This window comes from Selaginella moellendorffii, unplaced genomic scaffold, assembly GCF_000143415.4.
Source record: "Selaginella moellendorffii unplaced genomic scaffold, v1.0 SELMOscaffold_121, whole genome shotgun sequence".
NCBI classification, from domain to species: Eukaryota; Viridiplantae; Streptophyta; class Lycopodiopsida; order Selaginellales; family Selaginellaceae; genus Selaginella; species Selaginella moellendorffii.
The window spans coordinates 9,703-37,215 of NW_003314382.1; the positions used below are offsets into that span (position 1 = coordinate 9,703).

The 27,513-nt window shown below is 44.5% G+C and overlaps 6 protein-coding genes and 1 non-coding gene across 9 annotated transcripts; 4 read left to right on the forward strand and 3 right to left on the reverse strand.

The window, feature by feature from the left end:
* Positions 1-2,213, forward strand: LOC9639660 (UDP-N-acetylglucosamine transferase subunit ALG14 homolog). The gene is made up of 7 exons (XM_024665400.1): positions 1-158; positions 211-359; positions 414-557; positions 615-674; positions 735-1,120; positions 1,196-1,564; positions 1,617-2,213. Exons 1-5 carry the CDS (start codon positions 20-22, stop codon positions 909-911), a joined length of 669 nt encoding a protein of 222 aa, XP_024521168.1. The 5' UTR covers positions 1-19; the 3' UTR covers positions 912-1,120; positions 1,196-1,564; positions 1,617-2,213.
* A 3,066-nt stretch (positions 2,214-5,279) lies between these two features.
* On the forward strand, positions 5,280-7,122 carry LOC9631924. The gene is made up of 5 exons (XM_002991501.2): positions 5,280-5,321; positions 5,413-5,550; positions 5,621-6,370; positions 6,441-6,815; positions 6,893-7,122. The coding sequence occupies exons 1-5, from the start codon at positions 5,280-5,282 to the stop codon at positions 6,959-6,961; spliced, it is 1,374 nt and encodes a 457-aa protein (XP_002991547.2). The 3' UTR covers positions 6,962-7,122.
* On the reverse strand, positions 6,378-10,147 carry LOC9631876 (cleavage and polyadenylation specificity factor subunit 2). 3 transcript variants are annotated; one of them, XM_024665383.1, is made up of 19 exons: positions 9,972-10,147; positions 9,759-9,927; positions 9,588-9,684; positions 9,403-9,529; positions 9,227-9,342; positions 9,073-9,167; positions 8,873-9,024; positions 8,764-8,821; positions 8,608-8,715; positions 8,321-8,555; positions 8,077-8,264; positions 7,918-7,998; positions 7,758-7,856; positions 7,575-7,706; positions 7,474-7,518; positions 7,259-7,426; positions 7,145-7,198; positions 6,995-7,094; positions 6,378-6,943 (listed from the first exon to the last, which is right to left on the reverse strand). In XM_024665383.1, exons 1-18 carry the CDS (start codon positions 10,118-10,120, stop codon positions 7,002-7,004), a joined length of 2,166 nt encoding a protein of 721 aa, XP_024521151.1. In that variant the 5' UTR covers positions 10,121-10,147; the 3' UTR covers positions 6,378-6,943; positions 6,995-7,001. The 3 variants fall into 3 exon arrangements, with proteins under 3 accessions (XP_024521151.1, XP_024521149.1, XP_024521150.1); XM_024665381.1 differs by having other exon boundaries at positions 7,145-7,426; XM_024665382.1 differs by having other exon boundaries at positions 6,847-6,943; positions 7,000-7,094; positions 7,145-7,426.
* An 803-nt stretch (positions 10,148-10,950) lies between these two features.
* On the forward strand, positions 10,951-11,022 carry TRNAT-CGU. The gene has a single exon. It is a non-coding gene; the product is annotated as a tRNA-Thr (tRNA).
* Positions 11,023-15,762: 4,740 nt separating this feature from the next.
* LOC112342838 (pentatricopeptide repeat-containing protein At4g02750-like) lies at positions 15,763-17,364 on the reverse strand. The gene has a single exon (XM_024665341.1). The coding sequence runs from the start codon at positions 17,362-17,364 to the stop codon at positions 15,763-15,765; it is 1,602 nt and encodes a 533-aa protein (XP_024521109.1).
* Positions 17,365-17,381: 17 nt separating this feature from the next.
* On the reverse strand, positions 17,382-18,083 carry LOC9631925 (peptidyl-prolyl cis-trans isomerase FKBP20-2, chloroplastic). The gene has a single exon (XM_002991551.2). The coding sequence runs from the start codon at positions 18,062-18,064 to the stop codon at positions 17,408-17,410; it is 657 nt and encodes a 218-aa protein (XP_002991597.1). The 5' UTR covers positions 18,065-18,083; the 3' UTR covers positions 17,382-17,407.
* Positions 18,084-18,181: 98 nt separating this feature from the next.
* On the forward strand, positions 18,182-20,488 carry LOC9631926 (F-box/kelch-repeat protein At1g67480). The gene has a single exon (XM_024665394.1). It carries the CDS (start codon positions 18,251-18,253, stop codon positions 19,325-19,327), a length of 1,077 nt encoding a protein of 358 aa, XP_024521162.1. The 5' UTR covers positions 18,182-18,250; the 3' UTR covers positions 19,328-20,488.
* The last annotated feature ends 7,025 nt before the right edge of the window (positions 20,489-27,513 follow it).

A 27,513-nucleotide genomic window follows, 5' to 3' on the forward strand; every position in this document is an offset into this window, starting at 1 on the left:
TTTCTAGTTCTAGGCTGGAATGGAGGATTGGTTTCCTCTGTTTTGCGGGGCAGCTCTAGGTCTTGTGCTATGGCGATTGCTCGTCGTCTACGCATTCACCGGGAAGCCGCGTGCGCCGGGCAGCCGGGCCTTCAAGACCCTCGTTGTTCTTGGATCAGGTAATCGACGAAGAATCTCATTGTGAAGAGCTTTCTCACTGTTTTTGCCTAGGCGGGCACACGGCTGAGATGTTGAACGTCGTGGAGATGCTTCGTCCGGAGAGATACAGCCCCAGGATATACTTGGCTGCCGCGAGTGACAACATGAGCTTGCCGAGAGCTCGAGCCGCGGAGGAGAAATCGTCGTCTGCTGCTACTCTGGTGGGTCTTTTTGTGGATCACGCAGGATGAGAGAGGATCGATATACTTTGCTAGGATGGATGTTTGCAAGGTGCTCGGCACTACCTCCAGATTTACAGGAGCCGCGAGGTCGGGCAGTCGTATCTAACGTCGGTGGTGACGACTTTGATGGCCATTGCGCACGCTCTGTGGGTTGTTTTCCGGATCAGACCCGATGTGGTGAGTGACAAGTCGTAGTTCTTTCGCTGTGTCCTTGTCGCTGAGAAAATTCCACAGGTTTTGTGCAATGGACCGGGGACTTGTCTGCCAGTTTGCGTCGCAGCTTTCTTGTTGAAGGTTGGAAAAGAAAAAAGAAGTAAAAAATCACATTTTGATGGACGGATTGCGTGCTTGCAGGTTTTGGGACTGAAATGGGCGACTCTGGTGTATGTTGAAAGCATTGCCAGGGTGCAGAAGCTCTCGCTCACTGGCCTCATCCTATACAGGCTTCACGCCATGGATCTGTTCTACGTCCAGTGGCCTCAACTCAAGGAGCGCTTCCCGAGGAGTCTGTATGTGGGGCGACTAATGTAGATGGTTTTCCGGGAAAGCAGATTGACAGGGAATATTTTTTTCTCCAGCGAGAAACTTAGAGGTCTGAAGCTAAAACCAAAGGTTTTAATTCTCGAACATGGCACATTTGCTCCACACATTTCGACTTTTTCTCGCCAAAAGTTTTTTTCCAGGCTCTAGAGGTTTCTTACGAGTATTTCTTATCACTCTCCACTTGGACAGTCTTAAAGGTCAGCAGCATTGCATTTTCTTATACCTTGTGCTTCTGTTTCGAATGTCGCCAACCTCACTGTTTGTTTTGGCAGAACCCCTTCCTTCCGTCTCGCCAGTCTTGATCTTTCGTGTTAGCGATATCCCCAACACTCTGTATGCCCCGGAAAAAATGGCAAGCAAACTGCACGAATCTGAGTGCACGGAGTTCTACCTGCATGTTTCGAGACACAAGGCAGAGGGAGAACGACTCGCTGAAAGTCCGGATATGTCGACGTCTCTTCGAAGTCCCAGACGACGAGACTTGTGCGTTCCTCAGCCATGACAATGCTGCTGGGGTTCACGAGAAAACGAAACATTTGATAGAAACGAATCATGCGTTTTGCGATATTGGATATTTAGGACCAGCTGCGAGCGATGGAAGATTTTCTACAGCTAGTCAAAGAATTTACGAGAAAATTAAGGTAAAGTATAGCCAGTTCGCTTGCTGGTTAGACTAAACATTTCATGTTGCAGAAGCCTGCAAGACGAAGAGGAAGCAGATTGACTCAAGCAGCAACGAAAAGAGGAGTACGGACCGTTAAACTGTTCGCAATGTTCACCGCGATTATGCAAGCGAAATCGCGGCAATAGCTGACAGTCGAAAACTCTACCACCTGCGGAACCAAATGCCAAACACATACAGACACATTGATCGTCGACTCATTTCAGCCTTACCGATAGTCTCCAACCCGAAAACTGCGGTGGTGATCATCGGATCAGAAACGCTGAAGCTCAGAAAGAATCTTACCAGGGGAACCGACGAAATCTGCAACAACAACTGGCAGTTTGACTGGAACACTTCGACTTGATTCACAATCTAGAGCAACTTACCAGGAAGCAGAGGAGGAGCTTGACGGCCTGGAGGGTGGCGGCGGAGGTGGTGTCCTCCATTCCGTGGAGGACCTGGAGTGGCAAGCCCAAGAGCGAGAAAGAGGAACAAGCATGCGATGAGCTGGAGTTTGTGAGCGGCCACTGCTGGAGCACTACAGTCGGGAAAGTTCTCTATATGTATAGAGCATTGCAAACACTACTGTTAGAACCTTCTATGAACTAATGTCCGTCTACTGCCAACACGCTGTTCCTCACTGTATATGAGTTATTACTAGAAAATTGGTTTAAACTCCCTCACACTGTCTTTGTTTTGAGTTCAAGAACATCTTCAAGGCTGCATTGTATTACGGTAGGATACGTCTCTTAACTCAAGGAGAGCGTCCTAAAGAAATGTAGATGGTATTCCAGAAAAGGACAGATATTCTGAAAAGTTTTTGGCACATTTACTCTCGCCACAGGTTTTTTTTCCAGGTGCGGTTCTTACGAGGATTTCTTGACGTTCAACCACTCTTAAAGGTAAGAAGCATTGCATTTTCTTATGCCTTCTATATATCACAAACCTCATTGTTTGTTTGGACGATGCCTGTCGTCCAAACAAAGGAGGGCCTTGTCGCCAGTCTTGATCTCTCGGAGTTCACCTGGAGCATATATGTTTCGAGATCGCAAGGAGAGGAGGGAGACCGACTTTCAGTCGCTGACTCGAGTGACGAGACTTGTGTGTTCTCCAGCCATGAGAATGTTGATGAGATTCGCGAGGAAACAAACAAATAGAAATGAATCATGCGTTTTGCGATATTGGATACATGCTCGATACAACTAGTCAAAGAAATCACGAGAAAATCAAGGTGGAGTTCATAGCCAGTACGCTTGCTGGTTAGAGTAAACATTCCATGCGGCAGTTCCGGTTGCATGCTTCAAGCACTGGACAGTGGAAGCCTGCAAGACGAAGAGGAAGCAGATTAAATCAAGCAGCAACCAAAAGAGGAATACGGACCGTTAAACTGTTCGCAATGTTCACCGCGGATTATGCAAGTGAAGGCGAGGCAGCAGTCGACGCATTGCTGACAGTCAAAGTCTCTATCACCTGCGAAACCAAATGCCAAACACACACACAGACACATTGATCGTCGGCTCATTCAGCCTTACCACCTGGCGGCGACCAGAAAACTGCGGAGGTGGCAAAACCCACGATCATCGGATAGAAAACGCTGAAGCTCAGAAAGAATCTTACACTGTAGACTTACCAGGGAAACCGACGAAATCTGCAACAACAACCGCCAGTTAGACAGGAACTCTGACATCTTGGAATCACAATCTAGAGCAACTTACCAGGAAGCAGAGGAGGAGCTTGACGGCCTGAAGGATGGCGACGGAGGTGGTGTTCTCCATTCCCTGTAGGATCTGGAGCGGCGAGCCCAAGAGCGAGAACAAGGAACAAGCAGGCGAAGAGATCAAGCTTCCAAGCGGCCATTGCCGGATCACAACAGCCGCACTGTTCTCTATATGTATACCCAGAGCCTAGCAGACACACTTCTATGACTTTTGTACTGTTAGAACATTCCATGGACTAATGTATGTCTGCTGCAACACGCTGTTCCACACTTCATATTACTTATATGAGATCTATGCAGCGAAAATTGGTTTACAGCTCGCATTGCATTACAGTAGAACTACGTAAATTCATGCCGTGGCCAAACTGGAAATGGATTGGCAGTACATGGAGAATACGTGGCCTGGACAATACACAAACAACCAGCGAATCGACTTAAACACGGTTTCATACAGTTTCTTAAACGAGTTTTTAATCGGACATGTAAGTAACATTGCAGCGTCACAAACCTCGTTTTGGCAGAACTGGACGAGGCCGCTTTCTTCCGATGTGCACGGTCTTCTTGCCGATCTTTCGAGTTAGCGGTCTGTTTTAATTCTATGTTGAAGTAACTTTTTTCTGACAGATGATGGGAAGAACTTGGATCTAGATATAACAGGAGCATCCCCATAAATTACAGCGCGTTAAGCAAGAAAAACTGCACGAATCTGCCTAATATTTCACTCGTGAGGAGTGCACAGAGTTATGCATGTTTCGAGATCGCAAGGCAGAGGAGGAGACCGACTTTCAAGCGCTGACTCGAATTCTAAGTCCGGATTAAGTCGTCGTCTCTTGGAAATCCCAGAGACGAAACTTGACCGTTCTCGAGCCATGACAATGTTGCTGGGATTTACGAGAGAAAAAAACTCTATTTTCTTGCAATGTAAGGGAAGATCTTTGGATATTTTTAAGACCATGCTGGCTGCGATGGAAGATTTTCTACAGAGTATTTACGACAAGCAGGCGACGGATCGAGCTTGCGGGGGACCATCGCTGACCCAAAGCATTGCGAACACATTCTATGACTTTTGTAATGTTAGAACATTCCATGAACTAATGTATCTACTGCACCACGCTATATCACATCATATAAGATCATATGCAAATATAACTAGAAAATTGGCTTGAACTCCCTCACACTGTCTTTGTTTCGAGCTAGAGGACATATGAAAAGCCACATGCAGGTCGCATTTTATTACGGTTACTACGTAACTTCATGCCGTAGCAAACTGGAATTGGACTAGCAGTACGTGTAGAATACGTCTGGACTGGATCAGGCAACACAGCACAACATAAACACCGAACAAGCCTTGAACGAGAGAGAGAGAGAGAGAGAGAGAGAGAGAGAGAGAGAGAGAGAGAGAGAGAGAGAGAGAGAGAGAGAGAGAGAGAGAGTTTTAAGCTTGACAATAGGAACAAGACACTTGTTAGCATTAGCATTTGCTTTCCCTCGAAAATGCATGGAGGAAAATGGCCTAATTGTATCCCCAATGGATCAAGAGCCACCACCATATATTACGTGAGAGTTACGTAATCCAAAGGATCTGTGATTCCAAAAGCAAGCCGAGCCAAATGTTCAACAGGAAAATGACCCGACTGTAGGAGCTAGGGGTGGCCCTCCTTCCGATCAATTGACAAATGGTGGCTGATTGTTCCTTGTAGGTGTGGCCCAGGACCAGATGCTGACTTGATCACACACAACTCACACAGAACACAGGATTGCGTGTATTTGGGATTAGCGAAGAAAGTGGTTTTGACAGGCCGCGCAGCAGGCAATGTCGCAAAAGCTTCGACGTTCCACTCCGCGGCTTCGCGTGGGCTTCGACTAAAGGCGGAAAAGAGGGGTCTTTGCAAGCTTCCAAAACGTGCGGCACTTGGGAAGCTTCCTTACCACCTTCCTCGCCATAAGCTGGATTAGATTACGCTCCGAAACCGCGATGTCAAAGGGCGGTTTAACAGCTCAGTGTCGAGCACAGAAGGTGCACATTTAACCCACGTGTTGTATTCGGGGAATATGCGGGGGGGGCCGCTGAATAAATCGGGGCAAAAGATTGATATCCTCTGCAACAGCCGAACAAAGTGGAGGAGCAAGAGTATCTCGCCTTAGTCCGCAGATTTTCTGCCTTCTCTGCCCTTAAGAACTCTGATGAGACCGACCTGGAACAAGTAACCAGCAGCGAGGGAGCGGCAAAGGCCATGGAGATGGAGGTATGTTCTCTCCTTGGAGCAAGAGTTTGTTCTCCTTTGCTTCCTTACAAATCTGTGCCTCCCATCCCAGGCCTTGTACGATCCCGAGGCGTGGAGCTTTCCAGGGGCAGCGACGGGCCATGAGTCTGCTTTCAGCCTGAGCTCCGCGGGGGCCAGCAGCAGCGGCGGCTTCCTGGAGCCCAACGACGATCACGAGCTCCAAGCCCACATTCAGCAACTTAGCCAGAGCTTCGACGGGACCGAGGCGTTTCAGCTGTTTGATCACGACAGCATCGTGGTTCAGGGGCTGTCTCGTGTGGATTTTCCCCTGGAAACGGGCCGTGGTGCGGGTTTCCAGCAGCAGCCCTTCGAACAGCCGCTGCCCGTGATGGTGGTCAAGGAGGAAGCGGTACCGGTGGAACAAGTAGAAATCCGTCCGGGCAAGGCCTTCCAATACTGGAGTCCTGGGATCGAAAGCACCGGTCATACTCATGGCCATGGTTGCAGGAAGAAGATGATGGCGTGCTCCATCCTGGATCTCTATCGGCAAGTTCACGAAAGGGAGCAGCTCCAATCTCGCGCTTCCTCCTCCTCGGCTGCCCCCGCAGATGTAACTCTCCACCAACAGCAGCAACTAGAAATACAAGCGCCATCTTCTCGAGTAGCTCAAGCTCAAGATCTCCAACACCAACCCCAAATCCAATTCCAATCAAATCCGCGAGCTCCAGCGCAAACTCCCGCCTCGTACAACCACATGCTGGCCGAGCGGTCCCGGCGGTCCAAGGAATCCGAGCACCTGGCCACACTCAAGAAATTCATCCCACAAGGGACCTTGAAGAAGGTATGAGAATTTTAAACAAGAAAACTTGCTTCAACTTTCATTTCCAATCCCTGAACGTGGCACTGGACAGGCCAACAAGCTCGCGGTCCTCCAGGCCACCATCGACTACATCAAGCAACTCCGGTGCCAGATCGCGGAGCTCCAAGAGCAGAGCAGCCCGAGCTTCACCTCCAACTTGAACGGCGGCACCGGCGACCAAGAGGTGGAGTCCTTGTCCCCAGCCGCAACGAATCCCACCAGCATGCTCACGGAGGAGCTCGACAATAATGACGACTCCCGCGCCGCGCGATCGGCAATTCACCTCAGCTTCGACGTCAAGAGACCGGATCACGACCTGGTCAGGATGCTGAGTTGCCTCCAGGAGCTCGGTCTGGAGCTGGATTCCATCGACTGGAAGCCCGAAGCGAGCTCGGTCCTCAGCTTGACCGTTCACCACAACACCAAGGTGAGTGAGTCAACGCCCCCGGATATGGTATCTTAAGTTCCTGTGCTGATTGGTTTCTTGTCACTCCTTGTTTGCAGATGGAAAACCTCTTGTCCCGCCAAGCCCTCCACGAAACTCTGGCCAAGAAGCTGTTCACAGAAAGCTAATGTGATCACCCCAGTGTCTCGAAAGGTACTTACTTTACATTCACACTATGTGGTATTGTGAGTAGAGCAGCTCCCGGACTTTGTAGTAGTCGTCAGACAAAGATCCCTCGATTACGAGTTGCTGTCCTCCACTCTGGGCAGAGCAACTTAGTTTCCGGATTTACAAAGTTCGGAACTACCTACCTTGCGAACGGCTATGTTGTCAGCGCAACGGAGAACACCACCGGCAAATTCTGCCTGCGCATGTGAAGCAGAGGTCAAACATCTAACCAGGACAGCAGAACAAGACGAGGTCACCTGGATGCCTTTGGTGGCTAATAGCTGCTTGAAATCAGCAAGGCGCAAATCCCCAACAAAGACGGTCTTGTGTGGAGGTGGCGTTCCGTCCAGAGGCAAAAGTGGGAGTAAATCCTCCTCGTTCTGTCCGATTTCTCCATCAACCCACGCTAGCTCGTAATCTCCAAGCTGAAACGTGCACAATGCTCAAACTCCAAAATCTGTGCCACGTTTACCTTTCTGAAGAGGACGCTGCTCATTATACGCTCCGTCAGCCTCAGCTAAACAGGAACAAGGACGGAGTCATTCACACACGGGTCTCAAACTCTCATCGCACCTTATACGCATTGAGATCGGACGTGACGTTCATATTTTCACCAACCCGTGGAGTGTAGACGAACGGACAGACATTTTTGAGGCAGTGCTGCTTCAAGTGTTCGGTAGATTCCGCGGATCCATGGATCAAAACCTGATCTCCTCCAAATCAGCAAATGAAGATAAAGGAAAAGGCTACACTTGCCAGCTTCAAGGGAGCTACATGGGCCAATATCGACTTGATCGATCGTCCATCGGCTCGGCCCTCAAAATCCATGAATGTCAGCGCACACAGTGGGACCACCTAAACACCACAAGAGAGATATTTTAGAAAATACTCAGTAATTTCTGAGCACTAGAAATACCGCTGTATCAGTCGTGACGACTTTGGACGGCTTTTCTGCAGAGGTGTCTCCTTCTGTCTCTAGCTTTATATTATTTGCATTCTGTAAGAAAATATATAATATGTATAAAAAAAACAAATCGTTAAAACCAGTTTTAGACGCACTAAGAACATCACTTACAGCCTGAGTTTGGGAGTAGTCCATAAACTCTTCTTTAATCACAAAGTCATCAGGGTTAATAATTTCCCCATACTCGTCACGTTCGTTGCTATCGTCATAAACCGGGAACATGGGTGCTACGGTGTCAGCCGGAACCGTGAAACCATCTATGAAAATATCATGATGAACAGTGACCGCTTGCTGCTTCCCTGGAATGAACAAGGACTATCGTCTTAAGCCAAGAGAAAACTGACAAACTCATCACCTTCTGATGGTGTACTTGACTCGTCCGGAGATGATGGCATCAGGTCGTCGCTTGAAGAAGCTGGCTGGACTGGTTCCTGTTGAGAAGCTGCGTTCCTTGCTTCCTCTCTGAGCCGCGATTGCTCACGCTCGTAAGCCTCCAGCTCCTCACCGACAAGAAGGACTTTCTTGCTGATGGTGATTTTCACAATCTTTGGCGGAGGCTCCACCTGCAGCTGACGCGCTAGTGTTCCAACCTACCAAAACTTAACGATGAACTTCTCGCAAATAGGAGAGAATAACGACTACCTGAGCCCGTTCCGTAAAAAGTACAAGATTTTTAGGATCTACAGCCCACTCCAAAAACAATTCTTTCGCAAATCCTGTTTCCAAGCTCGCCATGGATGCAAGAACAACCTGAACCAATAATTGAGTATTCACGATTTAGTTTCGAGAAAACGTTACCCTGGGTCCTGGAGGAAGCTCCTCAAGCTGTTTTCGTGAGGTGCACAATTTCACGGATCTGAAAGTAAATATGAAAAATAAGAACATGCAGTTAAAACGGATCACTCACCTTAGTGCGAATGGATTCTCACGATTCTGTTCGAATGCTTTTCCTATAGCATCATTCATCCATTCAAGCGAGCTCTTAACAAAGTCAGTTACGCTGCCGACCACATACGTAAGAAAAACGAGGGGTACGTTTATTCGGTGCTGGCTCCAATGCTGCATGCAAAGGACGCTTACAAAGTAAACTTAGTTTTGAGAGCATACCTGGTCCAGGTACAAAATAATCTCTAATACCCGACCAGACGGTTCGACAGGCAAAAGAACATTTCCAGAGGAGCGTAGAGTCCTCAAGATAATATCTGCATCAAAAAACAGGAGAGAGAACTCTATGGCTCACAAAAAACCAAGAAAGACGTACCCAGAAATTCTTGATCTCGTTGCCGGCGCACAGGCTGAGAATTGAGAGCATTGTAAGCATCCGTAATAAGCACTGCAGGCCTAGTGAAGGACTCTAAAACCGTTGCATTTAAATGCCTGCGTTAGCATGCCCTCAGATTCTAGGCCTCAGGAAATGAACAAATCTAAAACTGAAACCTTTCTTTGCGATGGTTGAAATCGACAGCATATATGATGTCTTCCGTGTCCTTGGTGATTTTCCAGATAGTTCCACCTAAAAGTCTGGCTGCTGGAAACGGTGTGATGATAATGCCCTGTCCCTTGCCTGCACTAGAGAAAAACTAAAACCTTAAATTTCTTCTAGTTTTCTTCTCGGGGATTACCTTGAAGAGGAAAATGTTGAGAGTACTTGAGAGGACAGGTGTTCGAGAAGGCAGTGTCTACATCATCCAGGCTGAAGAGATCAAAATGCGACACAGCCTGTAAGAAAAGAAGAAATCCATACATTATTTCAGTCCATCCACGAGCTGAGCGGAAAGAAGAACAAAACTCACAGTTCGCGAGAGGCAATGATCATACATTTGCATATGGCCCATGGACCGGATGGGATGCGTGCAATAGACAGTCGCATTGAGTCCCAGCTTCGCGATCGCGTAGGGTAGCGCTCCGAGATGCAGCGTGTCAGAATGGGAGAGAAGCACAGCATCGATCGTGGGAGCGACACTGAAATATCAATGGTCAATCAAGAAAAGCCGAGAATCCAATACCTGACGAGGGGCTGGAGGAGAGAGACATCGAAGACATCGTTCCAGCCGCAATCCAGCAAGAATCTGAAATCGTCGACCTGGAGGAGGTAGCAGAGCGGCCCCTCGGAGTGAGCGCCGGCAAGCGGGGTCAGCTGGACGCTCGTCCCCATTCCTGCAAGAAGAGAGAGAGAGAGAGAGAGAGCCCTACCCAAGAACCCTAAAAATTTGAAATGTAGAGGTATTTTATAAGAGAGTTTTTAGAACATTGTTAAGCGCGAGTTTCTTGCTGAGGCTATGGCGTTGGTTAGCTTCAGTGGCTCCTCAATCGCAGCATCGAAGTGTCAGGCATGGGAGCGCGCGGTGGCGGCATTGCTTTGCTTCACCACAGGCGGCAATAGCCGCAATAGCGAGGGCAGCCGTGGTGGCAGTAGGGGCACCAGCGGCAGATCGGGCACCAGCGGCAGTAGCGCTGCCACGAGGGGCAAAAGGGGCAAGATCGCGGCGTGATGCTCAGCGTCACCCTCTCGGGCGAGCAGCTGCGGGCGCGCACGGAGATCCGGGGCGTGCACGGCGGCGAATCGTCGATGTGGAGCGTGAGGGAGTCGTGGTGGTGGTGGTGGTAGAAGGAGGGGCGCTGGCAGTGGCTGCCACCCGAGTAGAGCACCGTGGTATCGTCGCCCACGCGGACACGCACCGGGGAGCAGGAGCGCGGTGAGCAGTGGGCCGAGGAGATGTGGACGCGGGGGCTGTGGCTGTGGTGGTGGTGGTGCCCGTGGTGGTGCCCGTGGTGCCCGTGGTGGTGCGGCACTATGTCGCAGCAGTCATCGTCGCTGTCGCAACAATCCATCGTCCGCCGTCCCCCGACCGACGAACAATGGGGGGTGAATCAGCCCTAGGCGGGGATGCAGCACGACCATTGGCGGAGAGGTGTGATGACGTGGATGGGAATTGACACGTGAGCGGATATATGGGTTTTACTATGACGTTTGTTACCAACTTGGCTTCCATAGCATAGTGGTAGTGCGTTCGCTTCGTAAGCGAAAGGTCGCGAGTTCGAACCTCGCTGGGAGCTAGTTGCAGTTTGACATGTTCTAGCTTTGTTTTTAATCGCTTTTCCTGTTTTTTCATGGCCGGTGGTGGATCAATCAGGCAGGGATTTTGAAGCTTTTCCCTCTTCCCAAGCTTGAGACAAGAGCTTTTAGCGGCTCTGGAGCGAAATGCTGAGTGCTAGCCGGCCGAGCCTTGGAAGAATGTCACCCATTTTCAGTGCTTCTGTGCCTCAAGTAGAAAGAGTGGAACTACGGACATATACGTATACAAAGTGGATCAACCGGTGGAAAGACTTGTATTAGAATAGGCTCTAGCACTTTAGCATTTTGAGTTCTTCCACAAAATTTTGGTAGTTTTTAGATACTTTAAATCAATCCCTTTGATTAACGCTGGCGAAACCAAAGATGCTAGATTACATGCCTTAATAGCAGTATAAATCATCTCAATTAACTTCCAACCAGTAATCGATTGATTATGTTGAAGATTCTAAAGGTGATATTGCAGCACTGCTGTGGTTTCTTGCAAGATGGTCCTTTGGGGCACTTTAAGATTTAATGTTAATCTATAATTTTATAAATTTCATGAACATTATTATTTTTCTATAGAGTTTCAGCAATAGTTAACTACCCCCTGTTCCAAAACCATGATGTCAAGAGTCAATATAAAAATTATGTTGACTGTCATTGACTTTGATCACATTGTATTAAGTTCCTCACTAGATGGACATCCCTTGTTCTGACATCCAATTAGCAAAACCATGTAACCCAAAGCCAGCAGTCCATAGCTTCTAATTGGAACAAACTCCTTAGCAAGCAGAATTTTCGTGACAAATCCAATAGATCATTAAGGCACTTATTTTTTATGGATCCTTGAGATCTAGATGAGATCGTTCTGAGTTGATCTAGGTTCCTTATTTTGGATTTATAAGATATTAAACTAAATTCTTAAATTAATGGTATTATATATTCCTAATACTTTTACATTAGAGAAGTTTTTATATTAGTTTGAAACTTAAAGTTTAGTGTAAGAATATCAAATTATAATTACACCCTCCACCTTATGTGGCTCCCAGTTTAGGCTTTTAAACACAAGTTGTGTTTCTTTTCTAGTAAAAATAACATTTTTGTGCAAGAACCCCCATCCTTGGGGTAGGAGCCACGATAAATGGAACTATAAGTTTGATCATAATGGTTTTAGGGCTTTAGCATGCAATATTAATAATTTTCTATTCATTGCATGTAACAACAATTGGTTTGTTTAATAGTAATTTTATTCTTACTTATTAATTCAATTAATCAAATAAAATTTTATAATTATAAACATGTTTATAATTTATAAACACAAAATTAATCTTATTGACCATTAGATGGTAGAATATCCTAGAATATCCAAGGATATTCTAGGTATATTTCTAAGGTTTGTTTAAGCAAACCAAAAATAGTTTAATTTAGTATTTATGTTTTGCATAGTTTAATTCTAGGGCATAAAAGTAAAAAAACTCTATGATGAGTTTATTCTTAAGCTTTAAGTGGAACAACAAAGTGCATAACCCAAATGTTGTCACCTTTTTATTTACTTGTAAAAATATTGTTAGTTTTTACATTTCCTTGGCATTATGGTGGTGTCTTACATTCTTATCCGCTTGAATTATCTTTTTAAAGATTTAGAAAGCAGTCAAAAGATGACATACTCACCACAATAATTAATAAATATTTTTGCCTTGGGTAAGGAAAATACTTATTACAAATGTAAATTTTTGTTTCATTGGGTAATTTTCATATAATTAAAAATAGAAGTGTTTATATACAGGGCTTATGATATAAGCTCCTGATTGATTTATACATTTAAGGGATTGCAGTATTTAAAAGATTTTGGGTGCCAAATAGTGGTAATTGAATCTTTGTATGGTACTATTTCTTATGTTCTAAGGATGATTCACAAACATCTAATTAGGAAGTAATAGTTAAAATATAAACACAGACTTAAAGTTAATTTGTATTAGTTTAACTAAGAAAATTATTATTAAATACCAATTATAAATAAATTAGAAAAAGCGAAGAATATCCTAAAAATATATTTAGATATTCTAGTTAAATTTTTCAAATTTTGGCAAGTTCAAAGTTTGACCAAGAAAAAAATTAAGTAAAAATATATGACAAAAGTAATTTGACAATAAAGCTTGAATCTAAAATGTTTCCCATAGTGAAAATACCAAATTACAACTCCATTGCTACTGATAAGAGATCTTCTGACAAACTTAATTTGAAATGTTTGACATCTAGTCAGAAGAAGCTCAACAATTCCAATTTGAAAAGCTCAATAAAATTATCCGATAAGGCTCGAAAATAATTTTGTCAAAGTTTGACAATTCCAATTCGAAAAGCTCAAAAAGTAATTCGACAAAGCTAGACAGTTCCAAGTGAAAGAGCTCAACAAAGCTTGACAATTCTAATTCGAAAAGCTTGACAAATCCAACAAGGAGCACGGATACAAGTATGCGGTAAGAATGGAAGAAGATATTTGCGACTTCCTTCCTTGCGATATTTGAAAGGTTTGATACCAAACATGACAATTCCAATTATAAGTAACCTATAAAGAAGAGTAATATCTAGAAGGATATGAGAACACTATAATTCATCAGAAACATCTCGAATAAATAAAAAGACAAGAAGGGACACATATGCCTCTTGATACCATGTTAAATTATATTCAAGAAAAGACAAGACTCTCTTTAACAAGCTGCACAGCTCAGATTCTACGGAAGAAAAGACAAAACACTCTACAATAAACGACACATATTCATTGTGTTCAAAGTAAACTCACTATTCTTGTTGCAGATCCCAATCTTTGTATCAGCCTGTCTAACTCGCCTCCAGAGTAGTGATGAATGTGATTTTATCCATGTGCGGAACTTGTCCTGGCACCGCGATTATGGCTCCCAGCGTTGCGGCTGGCCATGGCCGTGGATTCAGCATACACAATGTTTCATTGGAAGTTTAAATGTCGTCCCTGATAGAAGCAAACACGGTTACCTTGAGAAGGCTATTATTATATTCGGGTGGTAACTCGTCTCTTTTAATCCAAGTTGTGTTGTAAATCTGTTTTTTCTAACAGAAATCATAATTTGCTAAATCTAAGTAATTGGTTTCTGCAAATTAAACCCAAAATCACAACAGTGATCATGCTGCCTGCTCTAGACTTCCTCATTGGGAACCTGCATTAGTAAGATCATTGCAATCGTTTAGTGCCAACGTGACATTTAGCAAATGGAATTAGGCACTACTTCTTGGCTGGGCAACACAAGACGATTGTCTAGCAAAGGTGGTGTGGTTTTAAACCAGCACAATATGAATTCCACATAGCAGCAAAGAATTCTGAGTAGTTGGCGGCAGCTCGGGATCAATCTTGGAGTTCTCTTGCGCCATGAGTTTTCAAGGAGAGCTATGAAATTTGTCACCCTGCACTCCACATTTGTGTGTTGGGATCACAACCTATAGCTATGGGCAGAATTTCGCAAAGTATTTGGTAATTGTGCTCAGCTCAAGAAAGAGGACACTCTTGGTGCTGACGAGTTTCCTGGCATCCATTAGCTGTCATACTTAAGTCTCAAGATTGGACGAAATGTAAGTCGTTCAAAGGGACTCAATCATAGCAGAAATTTGATCCGGAGAATGTGAGCGTGTGAGGCTTGGGACACTTCAGGCTATCCCGCCAGAGGCCTTGGCAAAAGAATTCTTGCGACAATGAGAAGGCACACCGGGGAGAGTTCTGGAGTGCCGAGATAGTTCTTTTTACGAGATCTAAGCCAAAACGCCTCATCATGAAGGTGGCCACTAGCTATGACAACTACGATCTCATGTTTTCATTGCTTTACTTGAAGCAGGCTGTCTAATATCCATTATAACCAACATCTGGAACTTTTCTTTCTTGTCTTATTTCTCCTTGTGATCAACCGATATCGATGGTTGATCATTCTTCCTATCTTGATCATGATCGTCTTTGCTAGAGAACGGATGCTGGCTCTACTGCTGAGAGTGGCCACAACATTTTCTACTTACAGTTCAAGATATTCTGCCTATAAGGCTTGAGATGACTAGAATAATTGTGAGCTACAAGAGCTTCCATTCTCATGCTTTAGATATTTAGAGCTGTTTTGAAGCAGACTAGTTTGCTTGTGGTTGGATGATGGGGATAATAATATCAGTACTTGCACGGACGATAAGGGCATAGCAAGCCATTCACTCAATATTATGTGTATCTTCTATAACAATTTCATCTGCAAAACACTCTAAATCAGTGTAAATGAAAACAACAATGAAAACAGTTTTGTCAAACATGATGTATTCTAAAGAAAACTCGGAAGACAGTTCTGGCAAGACATCTTCTCAAACCTTTGATCACAGCAGCTTCTTATTTGTCCTTGCCTTGCTTCCTTTATTCTCAGAGCCTTAGCTAGTTTTGCACTCACCTTCTTTTTCTACTATGGCATTCTTACCACCCACAGATGTTTTCTCAATTTGCATTGAGATAACTTCTAATTTTTGGGGTTCTACTTTGAGCAAATGAAGGATGAGAACCTTTGCTTAGTTATGATGTATATCTTGTCTCGTTCCGCAAATCCACAGGTTAAACTCAGGATATGCTTGGTTAGAATGCAAGCTTTTCAACCATGAATTTCCTGCCTTCTTTGATCGTGAGCAGAAGAAGTTCGTTCCACAGCCTCTACGCGTGCGATAGATGGTATCCTCTGTAAAATGTAGAACTATACCAGGCTGTGTGCAATGACATGCACATTCGATAGCAACGTGAAGGCAACATCGCTGCAAGGATTTAGTCTAAGAGCATTCCTCGCTGCTCGTTCCCCTTGCTCAATTTCACCATGGACGGCACAAGCCCCCAGCAAAGAAGTCCAGGCAACCTCATCGGCTGCAAAGGGCATGCTGTAGAGCAGCTCCTCGGCTTGTTGTAGCCGTCTTGCTCGTCCCAGCACATCTATCAAACAGTGGAAGTGCTTGATCACCGGCAAAATGCCATGAGCTTCAAGCATGATTCCAAAGTGCTCCCTTGCCGAGTTAACCACGCCTTCGTGATTGCAAGCCGTGAGCACGCTCACGTAGGTGATGTAGCTCGGCTTCACTCCTTCAAGGAGCATTGACCCAACGAGCTCCAGTGTGGTTTTCAAGTCGCCATTCTGGGCGAGTGCCTGGATGATCGAATTCCAAGTGTATAGATCCCGCTTGGGCATTCGATTAAAACCCTCCAGAGCCTCCTCAAGCTGGCCATTTTGCGTAAATCCAGAAACCATAGTCGTCCATGAAACTTTGTCGTGAACAGGCATTTTATCAAAAGTTACACAAGCATGACGCAAATGCCCGTACATGGCACTCGCAGAAATGAGGCAATTCCATGAAAAAGCAGTTCGTTTGGGCATAGTGTCAAACGTAGTCTTTGCCATCTCAAGCTTTCCATTCTGAGAGTATGCCTGAATCATGGCCGTCCACGCAACTGAATCCCAACAGGGCATCTTTGCAAAAACATGTTCCGTGTGCTCCAGATCCCAGTTCTGGGCATAAACCGTGATTACGGACGTCAAGGCCACAATGTCCTTGCACGGCATTTTGTCAAAAACACGCTTAGCTAAGTCCACCAAGCCTTGATTCCCATACGCGGATATCATAATTGTCCATGAAAGAGCGCTCAAGTCTGGCATGGACTCCCACGTCTCCACCGCCTTAGCAAAATGCCCATTTTGGGCAAATGTTTGCACAATAGCGTTCCACGCGACCAGATTTCTTTCAGGCATCCTGATAAAAAAGTTCCACGCATCACGAACGCGACCGTTGCCAGCGTAGGCTGCCAGCATGGCAGTCCACGACACCAGGTCGTGCTGACGCATGTTGTCAAATATACTTCTTGCCTCGTCCAGATGCCCTGACGCGGTATATGCTGCCAGCATGGCTGTCCATGACACCACATTTTGCCAGGGTGTCCTGTCGTACCAAATTCGCGCTTGATCGACCAGGCCATGGTGGCTGTACGCTTTTGTGATACCATTCCAAGATACCACGTCTCGGCCTGGTGTTCTCTCAAAGAAATCTCTTGCCATGTCAAGATGCCCATTTGTGGCATATGCTGTGACAATCGAGTTCCACGAGCAAACATCTCGTTCTTCCAATCCATCGAAAACCTCTCTAGCCTCGTCGATTCTCCCGCATTTCCCATACACATCGATTAAAACATTCCTGATTCTTACGTTGGATCGCAAGCGCTCATCGCCCAAGACACGCAAATGGAGCTCGCGCGCCCTGGCGAAATCACCGCAGCAAGATTTCAGTAGCCTCACGAGGCCAGGAACATCACACATGAGACGAGTGAGATCGATCCATGAACAAAAAATTCGTTTGTTTTCAGTCACAGCTAAGAGCCGAGAAGAATCCCACTGTCTTTCTCACGCAATCCTTCACCTGGACGAGCTCCACGTCGAAGATCTCGAACTGCTTGGAGCTAAAGAACGTCGAGGGGCCGACTGGAGGACCCAGCTCGGGAGGGACGACAATTCTTCGCTTCCCGCCAGGCCTCATGCTCTTGATCCCTTCCTCAAACCCAGGAACCAATCCACCATCGCCCAATCGCGTCTTGGATGGCTGCCCCTTCTGGTAGCTACTGTCGATCCTCCTCCCGGCCTCGTTGTAGCCAATGTAGTTGAAGATCACTTGCTGGCCATCGCTGGGGCAATCGCCGCTCCCCTGCTCCAGATCGAGGTAGATCAATCCGGTGCTCGTGGTCACATACTTGGGGCTCGCCACAACCTTGACCTTGAATCCCTGGCGGACGAAGCTCGGGAAATCCGGAGGCACGCCATTCAACTGCTGGATCCGCTGGTTTGATTCCAGCAGCTTCTCTTCCTGGGCCGCGGCCTTGGATTTGATCACCGCTTGGGCGGCATTGCCAGCGCTGCCGATCGCTACCAGCAGCGGGCACCCTAGAGCGAGGAAATTCCTGCGCGGGAGTGGCGATGGAGGGAGGATAGTGGCGCCAGAGGGAAGAAAGGATAAAGCAACCATACCTAAAACAACCCTAATACACGTGTCACAATGCCGAAAATCCGCGAAAAGAGACCATTACGTGTCCAGTTTTGAAAGGAGGGAAAAAAATATCTCCAGCAACGTGTCCAATGTTTAATTGGTATTTCCCACCGAAAGTTCTTCACGGTGTTCTTAAGCGATCGCCCATGATTCCTTGGAAGATCAATGGGAAACAAGAGGTACCTAGGCTTAGAACTCAAGAGATCTCTCATTTCGGGGCTTCCAAACGATGTCGCGCGCCACTGCCTCGCCAAGGTCCCCAGGATCTACCACCGCAGCATGCGATCGGTGTCAAGAACTTGGAAGAAAACGCTCGAGAGTGAGGATTTCTTCGCGGTAAGAAGGAAATCTGGCATCGCCGATGCCTGGCTCGTCGTGATCCTCATGGAAAATGGCCACAACTCCTACTGCATTTACAATCTCGCCTCCAAATCCTTGTTGCTCAAAGCGCCTCTTCCAGATCCTCCACTGCCCACGGGGCTAGAAATCGGCGATGTGGGCGGAGGAGGATTCGCCACATTCAAGACCGCGGCGGTGGGCGCTCTCCTCGTCGTGCTGGAATCCAGGACGAGCTCTCGCCGATCGAGTGTGGAGAACCACACCCGGATCTTCGATTCCATCAAGAACAAGTGGCGGGCGGGATCGCCGCCAACTGTCGCGCGGTCGCAGTTCGCCATGGCGACAGTGAATGGTACGGTCTACGTCGCGGGGGGCTGCGACCACGACGGTGACTTTGTCCCTGCGACCGAGTCCTATGACGTTGCGACCGACACGTGGACGCAGCGGTCAACCATGCCGTACAACAACCTCGACCGGGTTGACTGCAAGGTGGTGTTCCAGGGTAAGCTTTACGTCCGGGTGTTCTCTTCCACGCGTTGCGAGGTGCTGGTCTATGATCCTGGTAGCGATTCCTGGCACCGCGATTCTTCTGGGATGAGTGCCATGGATCATGGAGAACTCGTCGCTACTTCCAGCGGGATTTACAGCTTGACAGCCTCGGATTGCCTCTACAAGTTCGTGGATGGGGAATGGGTTCTTGCCGGGAGCATCCAGCGCAAGCCATCTTCGTCTTCCTCGTCTCCGGCTTTCAATGTCCACTCGCAGCGGGCATTTGGGCTCCGGGATGAGATCTTCGTCCTGGGCGCTGGTGATCTCTCTTGCGTGATTGGGGAGGATCTCGTTTGCCACGGATTGTTCCTGGGGAGTTCTTGGTTTAGAGCTGGTTCCGTGGTCATGGGATAGAGCGATCCTGCTAGATGAGCTTGCGGCGAATTCGAGTGCTCCGCGAGTGGCTCCACACGGCAGCGGCATCGGTGATTGGTGACAATGTCAAGTTCTTGGAGACCGATGTGGATGGGTGGAAGGGAAAGTATGGAGATCTCCCGCGAGCCGTGGTGCCGTGATCGAGCAAGCAGGGGAGATCAGCATTAACACGGCAGTGTCGAGAGGCTTTGTGTCCCTTCTCAAGTGGTGCGTACAAGAGAATAATCTAGCACAAGTTCGTCGCGTGCACGGCTTTGTTTCCGCGAGGCATCCCGGCTGCGCGGAAGACCAGTTCGTGGGAGACATGATACTACAGGCATATCGGAAGCTTGGCGAGCTTGGTCTAGCATATAAGGTGTTTGCTGGCATCTGGAACAGAGATCTTTTCTCGTGGACTATCATGATCGCAGCGTTTCCATAGAATGGGCATTTTGCCGAGGCGTTGTTGCTGTTTAGACGAATGGAGCTCGATGGTGTGAAGCCATCGCCGGTGACTTGCGTCACTGTTCTTGCTTCCTTCACGGTTCGAAGGCTTCTCCCGCAAGCTAGAAAGTTCCACGCAAGGATCACAGCTCTGGGCCTGGAATCAAACGTTATAGTTGGCACAGCGGTGATCACAATGTATGGGAAATGTGGGAGCTTGAGCTAGTCTTCGAGAGAATGCCGCAAAAGAACCTCGTCACCTGGACGACGCTGATATCGAGCTATGCCCAGCATGGCCATGGCAGAGAAGCGATGGAGATTTTCGAGAGGTTGCTTGCTCATGGAGGCCTCGAACCCGATGCGGTTGCTTGCGTGAGCGCTCTCGACGCTTGCTCGAGCATGGCATCGCTGGAGCAAGGCAGAAAAGTTCACAGGATCGTCGTCTCGAGGGGATTCGAGAGCAACACAGTCGTAGCAAATGCTCATGTATGGAAAAGGCGGGGCTCTGGAAGAATCAAGAGCAGTGTTTGACACGATCCAACACAAGAATCGCAACTCCTGGAACTGCATGCTCACGGTTTACGTCCAAGGGGGCCACTTACACGAGGCGATGGAGCACGTAACTCTCCTCTGCGGAGGTCGGAATAGGAACACAGGGGTATCAGGAAAGATTTTGCAGTCGGTTTAATCTAGAAAAGAGTTGTGGATGTTACAGCTTCTTTGATCTAGCGCCGCGGACCAAGACGATGGACAATGGAGCTTCGCATCGTGGGACGCGGTGATCCAGGCGGATGCCGGGGGAAAGCCATCGCGAGATGCCCGAGAGGGATTTGGCCTCCCATTTGCTCATAGCGGAGATCCGGTGATTCTCGCGGAGAATGTGCGAACCTCGTGTCACCGGCGTGTGTTTATGGAGCATCCAAGAGCTCCTTGGCGCAGGTCGCTCCCTCCTGCCCCAGCACAGCTGGAATATGGAGTTGAAGAGGAGATCTTGCGCGGGCATCCTCTAGAACATGTCGGCGGCAGGCCAGCCGCCGTCCGACAAGGCGAGGATCAGAGCGGTCGCGACGCAAAGATCGCACTCCCATATATGTTACAAAAATCAGCTTCTCTACCAAAAGAAAAGAGAGAAAAACACTGAGAAAGTTGCCACGTATAGGGACGAAATCGCGCTCTCTCTCTCGCTCTCGCTCTCTCTCTCGATCGGATTGGAAGGACACATAGCATGACGAAATTCACAATTAAACAGGCTAGCTCCGCTCTCCATTTGAACAAAGACTCTTAGCAATATGTTGAGGTCTTCGTTAAGGCTCTATGAGAAAGACTAAATATTCTACAGTCTTCTCTTTGAAAGCGTCTTACCTGGTCACAAGAAGATCCCACTGTCTGCTGCTACGGGCTGTCGACTGGAGGCGTTGCTTGTGGCCTGTAGATGCCGACCGCCTGGAGATTGAGGTGGCACGGCAGCTCCACCCAAGAGTGGCGCTGGACATGGAGAGCCACGGGCCTATGCAGCGCTAGGCACGACGATCCTGCCGTGCGCATCACCACCAGATCGCTGTCGACTGCTGTGCAAACTGCTCCCTGCGTGCCCAGGCTACCGGCTTCCAGCTCGCCCCGCCGCCTTGTTCACCTTCTTCCAGCTCCAGCAACACAATGAGCCGACTTGCTTGATCACCTGCGCACTGGCCGAGCACCATCACCTTGTGTCCGTGCCGGAAAGCATCCGCCCTCCGGTAAGAGTAGCCTTGGAAACCTTAATCTGGAATTGGCATTGCGGTCCAGGCTTGAGAGCCACTATCATAAGCGAGCATCATTGCGTCCCGGAAGATGAGCTCCCCACACAGATTTCCCGTCACGCTGCCGCTGCTCGTTGACGATGTCCAGAGCTTGGAGCTCGAGTGCCAGCTATAAACGGTGTGCTCTCCAAATTGTGTGGACAGCACGTGAACGCTGAACCGCTCCTGGTTGCCTCTCATCTCCAGCTTGATCTGACCATACGTATTAGCCAGCTCGGGAGAGTTGTTGCTGCGGTTGCAAAAGGTGAGAACGGGGAGCTCAAGTCGGAATCCGGTGCCCGGGTTGCAAACGGCCACCCGCAACCGCCATCGGTCGTCCGCCCAGTGCAAGCCCTCGGACAAGACGGCATCTCTGTGAAAGCCACACACCATGCCCGAGCACGAGGCCATGGGAATGAAGCGCCGCGGCAACAACCTGTTTGCCACAACGCCTACCAGCTGCTCGTCTGGGTACCAGACCAGCACCGGTGGCCATGACAGTTCCCCAGACTGTCATGAGTAAGAGCACGCACTCCTTCCCCCTGGCTGAGATGTCCAGCTCTGGGAGATGATCGACCAAACTTGCCTTGGTAGTGCAGGTAGCGCTAAGTCCAACACATAGGATTTGGACAATATATAAGGGTTTATATGAGTCGCAGAAAAGGTTAAACTATAAACATGTTTATACTTCATAAACCTCCTTAGAAACCTCTTATAAGATATTTATTCTATAAGTTTCTCTTTTCATAAACATCTTATTAGCTTTTTGATAAAACCAAACTCACTAATATGAATGCAATATCATCAACTTTGAAGTAGAATGGTTATAGCTACTTGGGGGATCCTAGCTCTAGAAAATTTTAAATTTCAAAATAAAGTAGTATTAAATTTTAATAAATAAATGTAAGTAACAACAAAAAAAGTATATACCAAATAACTCTCTTATTTTTCTTATTTTTTCTGATAGTCAGACAATTTAATTCTAAATAACAAAAATATATACTATTTTGCAACCATAGAAAACTTTGTATTTTTATATAAATCAACAGATTAGAGAATAAATTATATATAAGAATAACTAAAACTCATTAAATTAGTCATAGTTTGTCTTTCTTTAGGAGAGTGATATAATTTTTATGTTTTGGAACTACTAAAATTTCTAGTGTTAATGGCAACCTTTTTTTTTGTGAAATTTTAAAATTAAACTTTATTAAGGTCATGGTAAAAATTCCTTAACTATGGAAAAAACTTAAACCCTCATTTTAGTAGTCATGTTAGAATTACAAAAGTTTAGTCACTCTCCTAAAAAAGGACAAAAAATGCATACTATGTGGTTTATCTCATTGAACTAGTTGAAAATTGGCTAGCATTAATCTTTGGTATTTTGAATCGTTCAATTATAAGAAAATACAAATCGTTTTAAGGTAAGCTTTTTTTTTATTAAATTTGTTTTATTCAAATGTAATATATGCATTTACATTATCTACGGGATAACCATAACCATAGGAAAAGATAAATTAGCTCTGTATAAGTTCAATTTTACATCTTTACATATTTACATTTTATTCCAATATAAATAACAAAAATATATACTATTTTGTAATCATATGAAACTTTGTCTTTTTACATAAATCAACAAATTAAAGAATCAATTATATGTAAAAATAACTAAAACTTATTAAATTAGCCATAGCTTGTTTTTCTTTAGGAGAATGACATAACTTTGTGTCTTGGAACTACTGAAATTACTAGTGTCAATAACAACTTAGTTTGTAAAATTTTAAAAATTAAACTTTATTAAGGTTATAGTAAAAATTCCTTAACTATAAAAAAAGCCTAAACCCTTATCCTAACAATTATGCTACTTGACTTCTCTTGAATTTTATTATGAAAAAAAAAATAAAAGTTAAAGTGGCAAAAAATTAAGATTTTTATTTATTAAGCTTTTTCTTTATTAGATTTACTTTATTCAGCTATAATACAAGTATTAGCTCTATCCACGGGATAACCATAACCACAAAAAAAGGTAAACTAACTCTGTATTAGTTCAATTTTACATCTTTACATTTTACATCTTTACATTTTTACATTTTATTCGAATCTAAATAAAAAAATATATACTATTTTACAATCATAAGAAACTTTGTCTTTTTATATAAATCAATAGATTAAAAAGTTAATTATATATAAGAATAATCAAAACTCATTAAATCAGCCATAGTTTGTCATTTTTTAAAAGAATGATATAGCTTTTTTGTTTTGGAATTGCTAAAATTTCTAGTGTCGATAACAACCCTTTTTTAAAAAAAATTAAAAAACTTAATTTTATTATCTAAAGGTTATGGTAAAAATTTGTTAACTATGAAAAAAGCTATTACAACAATCATACTACTTGACTTCCCTTAAATTTTGTTATGAAAAAAAAACTAGATGCAAAGTTAAAGTGGCAAAAAATTCAGATTTTTTTTTATTAAGCTTTTTCTTTATTAGACTTATTTTATTTAGCTATAAAACAAGCATCAACTCTATCCACGGGATAACCACAACCATAGGAAAAAGTAAATTAACTCTATATCAATCCAATTTTTACATATTTACATATTTATATTTTAATCCAATATAAATAACAAAAATATATACTTGGGAAACTTTGTATTTTTATATAAATCAACAGATTAAAGAGTAAATTATATATAAGAATAATCAAAACTCATTAAATCAACCATAGTTTGTCTTTCTTTAGGAGAGTGATATAGATTTTGTGTATTAAAGCTACTAGAATTTTTAGTGTCGATGACAACCTTTTTTCTATATGAAATTTTAAAAAATAAATTTTATTATCCGATTAAAATTCCTTAACTATGAAAAAAGTTTAAACCCTCATTTCAGCAATCATGCTACTTGATTTCCCTTGAATTTTATTATAAAAAAATAGATGCAAAAGTTAAAGTGGCCAAAAATTTAGATTGGAGAATATATGTTCAATGAGTAATTTATCACCACCTTCATGTTCTCGAGTGTTTTTGGAGCATTCTAAGAGTCCACACAAATCAAATTATTTATAGGAGAACATAAAATGATGTAAATCTTTCTTTTTGGCTATTTTCTTGTGCTCTTGTAGTGTAAATAAAGTGGATAGAAGAGAATCTAGACCCCATGTTATTTGTTTTGTGGTGGGAATAAGTGTGATACTATGTTAGAAGCCAATTGCTTATTTACTCTTATGGGAAAGAATAATTTGATTGCGTCTAGGGAGAAGAATAGCAACCATGTTTCTTAAGAACAACAAGACTAATACTAATGATACCATTCATTCCAGACAAACATCCAAATACACTTTGGGTTTTGTACTTTCTTTGGATATTTATTTGGAATGAATGGTATCATTAGTATTATATACATCCACATTGAACCATCTTTCTTCTTCACAAGTAAAATTGGAGCACCAAATGAAGATTTATTTGGCTGAATAAATTCAAACTCAAGTAACTTCTTGACTTATCATTGAACTTTTTACTCCTCTGCATAACTTAAGTAAAATGGATGTTGGTAATTGATTGCATTCCCAGCTCCAACGTAATCCCATGCTCCACACCTCGTAATGGAGGTGACATAAAGAAGTTCAGATAGAAGAATATTGAAAAACTCATTGAGTACATCCCATACTGTTCCTTTTCCCCCATACGTGCCTTGGTCCCCTAAGTTATGCAAATAGCAAATAACTTGAAAATAAACCCATTTAAAAAATGTAGCAAAGTCTATAACAACTTAAGGTTGAACTCTTCCAAACTACATATCTTTAACACCATTGTATTTTAGTGAGACATATTTAATATTCCACTTTATTTCTAAATCCACCTCCACCAATTATGGCATCTCAAGAATAAAATCCATACAATGGATATTTGTGAGATAAAAAGTCTCTAGAAGAGTGGTTTTGTCAACCAACATTTCTAGCCCCTCTACACAAGCATTGAAATGTTGAGCAAAAGTAATTGCACCTTCCACTGTGTATGGGTGGTACCATGCCATGCTCCTCAATAAACTTTGCCAAAACAAAGTTATCATCACTCCCACTATCTAATAAAATCCATATTAGACCACCATAGAATATACCCTTTAGCATTAGAGCTGATTCACAAGTGTTCTTGCTCCATCTTATTCCACATATAGTTGAGTTGACGAGCAATGATCAAAAGCCTCTTCCTCTAACCGAAATAATCATCCCCATTACAAAATTTGCAACTTTTTAATATTTAACTTACCGTCAGTAGAAGATTAGCCATTCTTTTTGCCTTGTTGTTTATTCTTCAATTGTGAAATATTAATTTTGTAGTGTCCAAGCTCACTGCAATGATGACAACCTTATTTATAATTCTTCACAAAAAACTTTTGCTTCTTTGACCCCTTTGCATCTAAAGTAGATACAATTGCTCTAGGCACCAATAGATGATCCATATAATAAAGCATTCTTATTGACATCTCTCGGGACTACAACCATCACAACCATGCTTCACACCTTGATTGGAGATTCCAATTGAGACAAAGTTAGATTCAAAATCTCCAGCTGTCATTCTTACTCAACCTTGCACAATTAAGCTTTTGGAGGACACAGACATGCTCTTGGAGCTGCAACCATGGGCCATCAGATGGATTCTTGAGTCCCACACATGAATGAGAATTGCCAGCCATCACATCATCGGAGACATGGCTTGCAATCTTTCAGCATCTTTTAGAGCCTCTATCCACCAACCTATTTGTAATATTGTGCTTACCTTTCATTTCCTCCAAGGCACATATACTTCATCGTGTGACCTTGTGAGTGCAACAAGTAACATAGAAGCAACATCTCTGACAGTCATTTCTACTCATACTCTGGCTGACAACTCTCTAGCACCTCTTGCAAACTGTCCACCAGTACATAGCAACTAGACAGTATTCATGGACAACAAAAGCTTGTGATTTCTCTATATGGGAAAGGTGGAGGTTGCAATGGCTTTGTTCTAGCAGCAGCTCAATTTGGTCCACAAGTTTCCTCCACCCAAGGACACCATATGAGCTCTTTACAACCACAGGACATTATCCAGTTCATGACTTCCAACACTCGTCACAACATTCTTAGCAGACAGCACCATTTCACTCGATCCCCTAAAGTAATCCAACACTCCTGAAATTTAAAGAAGTTTCAAGTTTGTAAGTATGTATTTTGACCTACTTGCAACACCAGCCATAGCAACATGTATGTAAAGAAACGTCAACAGCCCCCATTGACATTGAAATTATATCAACACCATCATCAATCGCACTATCAATCCCAACCACAATATCAGCGGTATTGCAGTTCCCAGCAAACTTTGTCAGTGCACTTCCAGAAGCAAATTCCCAACCAAAAAGTTGGCCTTTCCAAAAGTCCGTGAGTTCCACGCTATCTCTAGCAGAGAGAAAAAATAATCTGAAGTAACATTTATGAATATACGATGCAGTGTGATGTGTTGAAACTCTTGTCGGAACATCCAATACCCATCGTCCCTAAACCTTTCGGATTCAGGCCAGATGCCATCATCTATTACTCCGATGATTTGGTCTTCCCATAGTGTGGGAGAAAATGAACCAAACAGTGAATCCGAAATCTCAGATTAATCTCTCTCTTTTATGAAATCCCAGATTCTTGTTGCAGCAATTTTGCTTGACTGCCAGGCTGAACCGATACAGCTCCTGGGAGTTCTAACTAAAGATAAATAATTAGAATCTAGAATCAAAGAAATTCTTACTCAGCTGGCACAGCCGTCCTACGAGAAGAAAATCCATTGTAGTGTTCGTAACTGTAAATGATGGATGGGCAGGCCTAGGAATAATCAGCAAACATTAGGAGAAAGTTTCATATCTGGAACCTTTTAAGGCCTGTGCGCTTTATAAGAACTCGATTAAGAAGTCTTAACGACATTGATAAAACATGGGCTACTC

Bases quoted from the DNA above. Each gene is read 5' to 3' on its own strand.
- LOC9631926 (XM_024665394.1), top strand. From the start codon at position 18,251: ATGGGAAACAAGAGGTACCTAGGCTTAGAACTCAAGAGATCTCTCATT.
- LOC9631876 (XM_024665381.1), bottom strand. From the start codon at position 10,120: ATGGGGACGAGCGTCCAGCTGACCCCGCTTGCCGGCGCTCACTCCGAG. The intron at 8,822-8,872 runs GTGAGTGATCCG...ATTTACTTTCAG, and splicing joins GAGAATCCATTCGCACTAAG to ATCCGTGAAATTGTGCACCT. The intron at 7,707-7,757 runs GCAAGTGTAGCC...GGAGGAGATCAG, and splicing joins ATGTAGCTCCCTTGAAGCTG to GTTTTGATCCATGGATCCGC.
- LOC112342838 (XM_024665341.1), bottom strand. From the start codon at position 17,364: ATGTGTGATGTTCCTGGCCTCGTGAGGCTACTGAAATCTTGCTGCGGT.
- LOC9631924 (XM_002991501.2), top strand. From the start codon at position 5,280: ATGTCAAAGGGCGGTTTAACAGCTCAGTGTCGAGCACAGAAG. The intron at 5,322-5,412 runs GTGCACATTTAA...CCTCTGCAACAG, and splicing joins CTCAGTGTCGAGCACAGAAG to CCGAACAAAGTGGAGGAGCA. The intron at 5,551-5,620 runs GTATGTTCTCTC...CTCCCATCCCAG, and splicing joins CAAAGGCCATGGAGATGGAG to GCCTTGTACGATCCCGAGGC.
- LOC9631925 (XM_002991551.2), bottom strand. From the start codon at position 18,064: ATGGTTGCTTTATCCTTTCTTCCCTCTGGCGCCACTATCCTCCCTCCA.
- LOC9639660 (XM_024665400.1), top strand. From the start codon at position 20: ATGGAGGATTGGTTTCCTCTGTTTTGCGGGGCAGCTCTAGGTCTTGTG. The intron at 558-614 runs GTGAGTGACAAG...AAAATTCCACAG, and splicing joins TCCGGATCAGACCCGATGTG to GTTTTGTGCAATGGACCGGG. The intron at 675-734 runs GTTGGAAAAGAA...GCGTGCTTGCAG, and splicing joins TCGCAGCTTTCTTGTTGAAG to GTTTTGGGACTGAAATGGGC.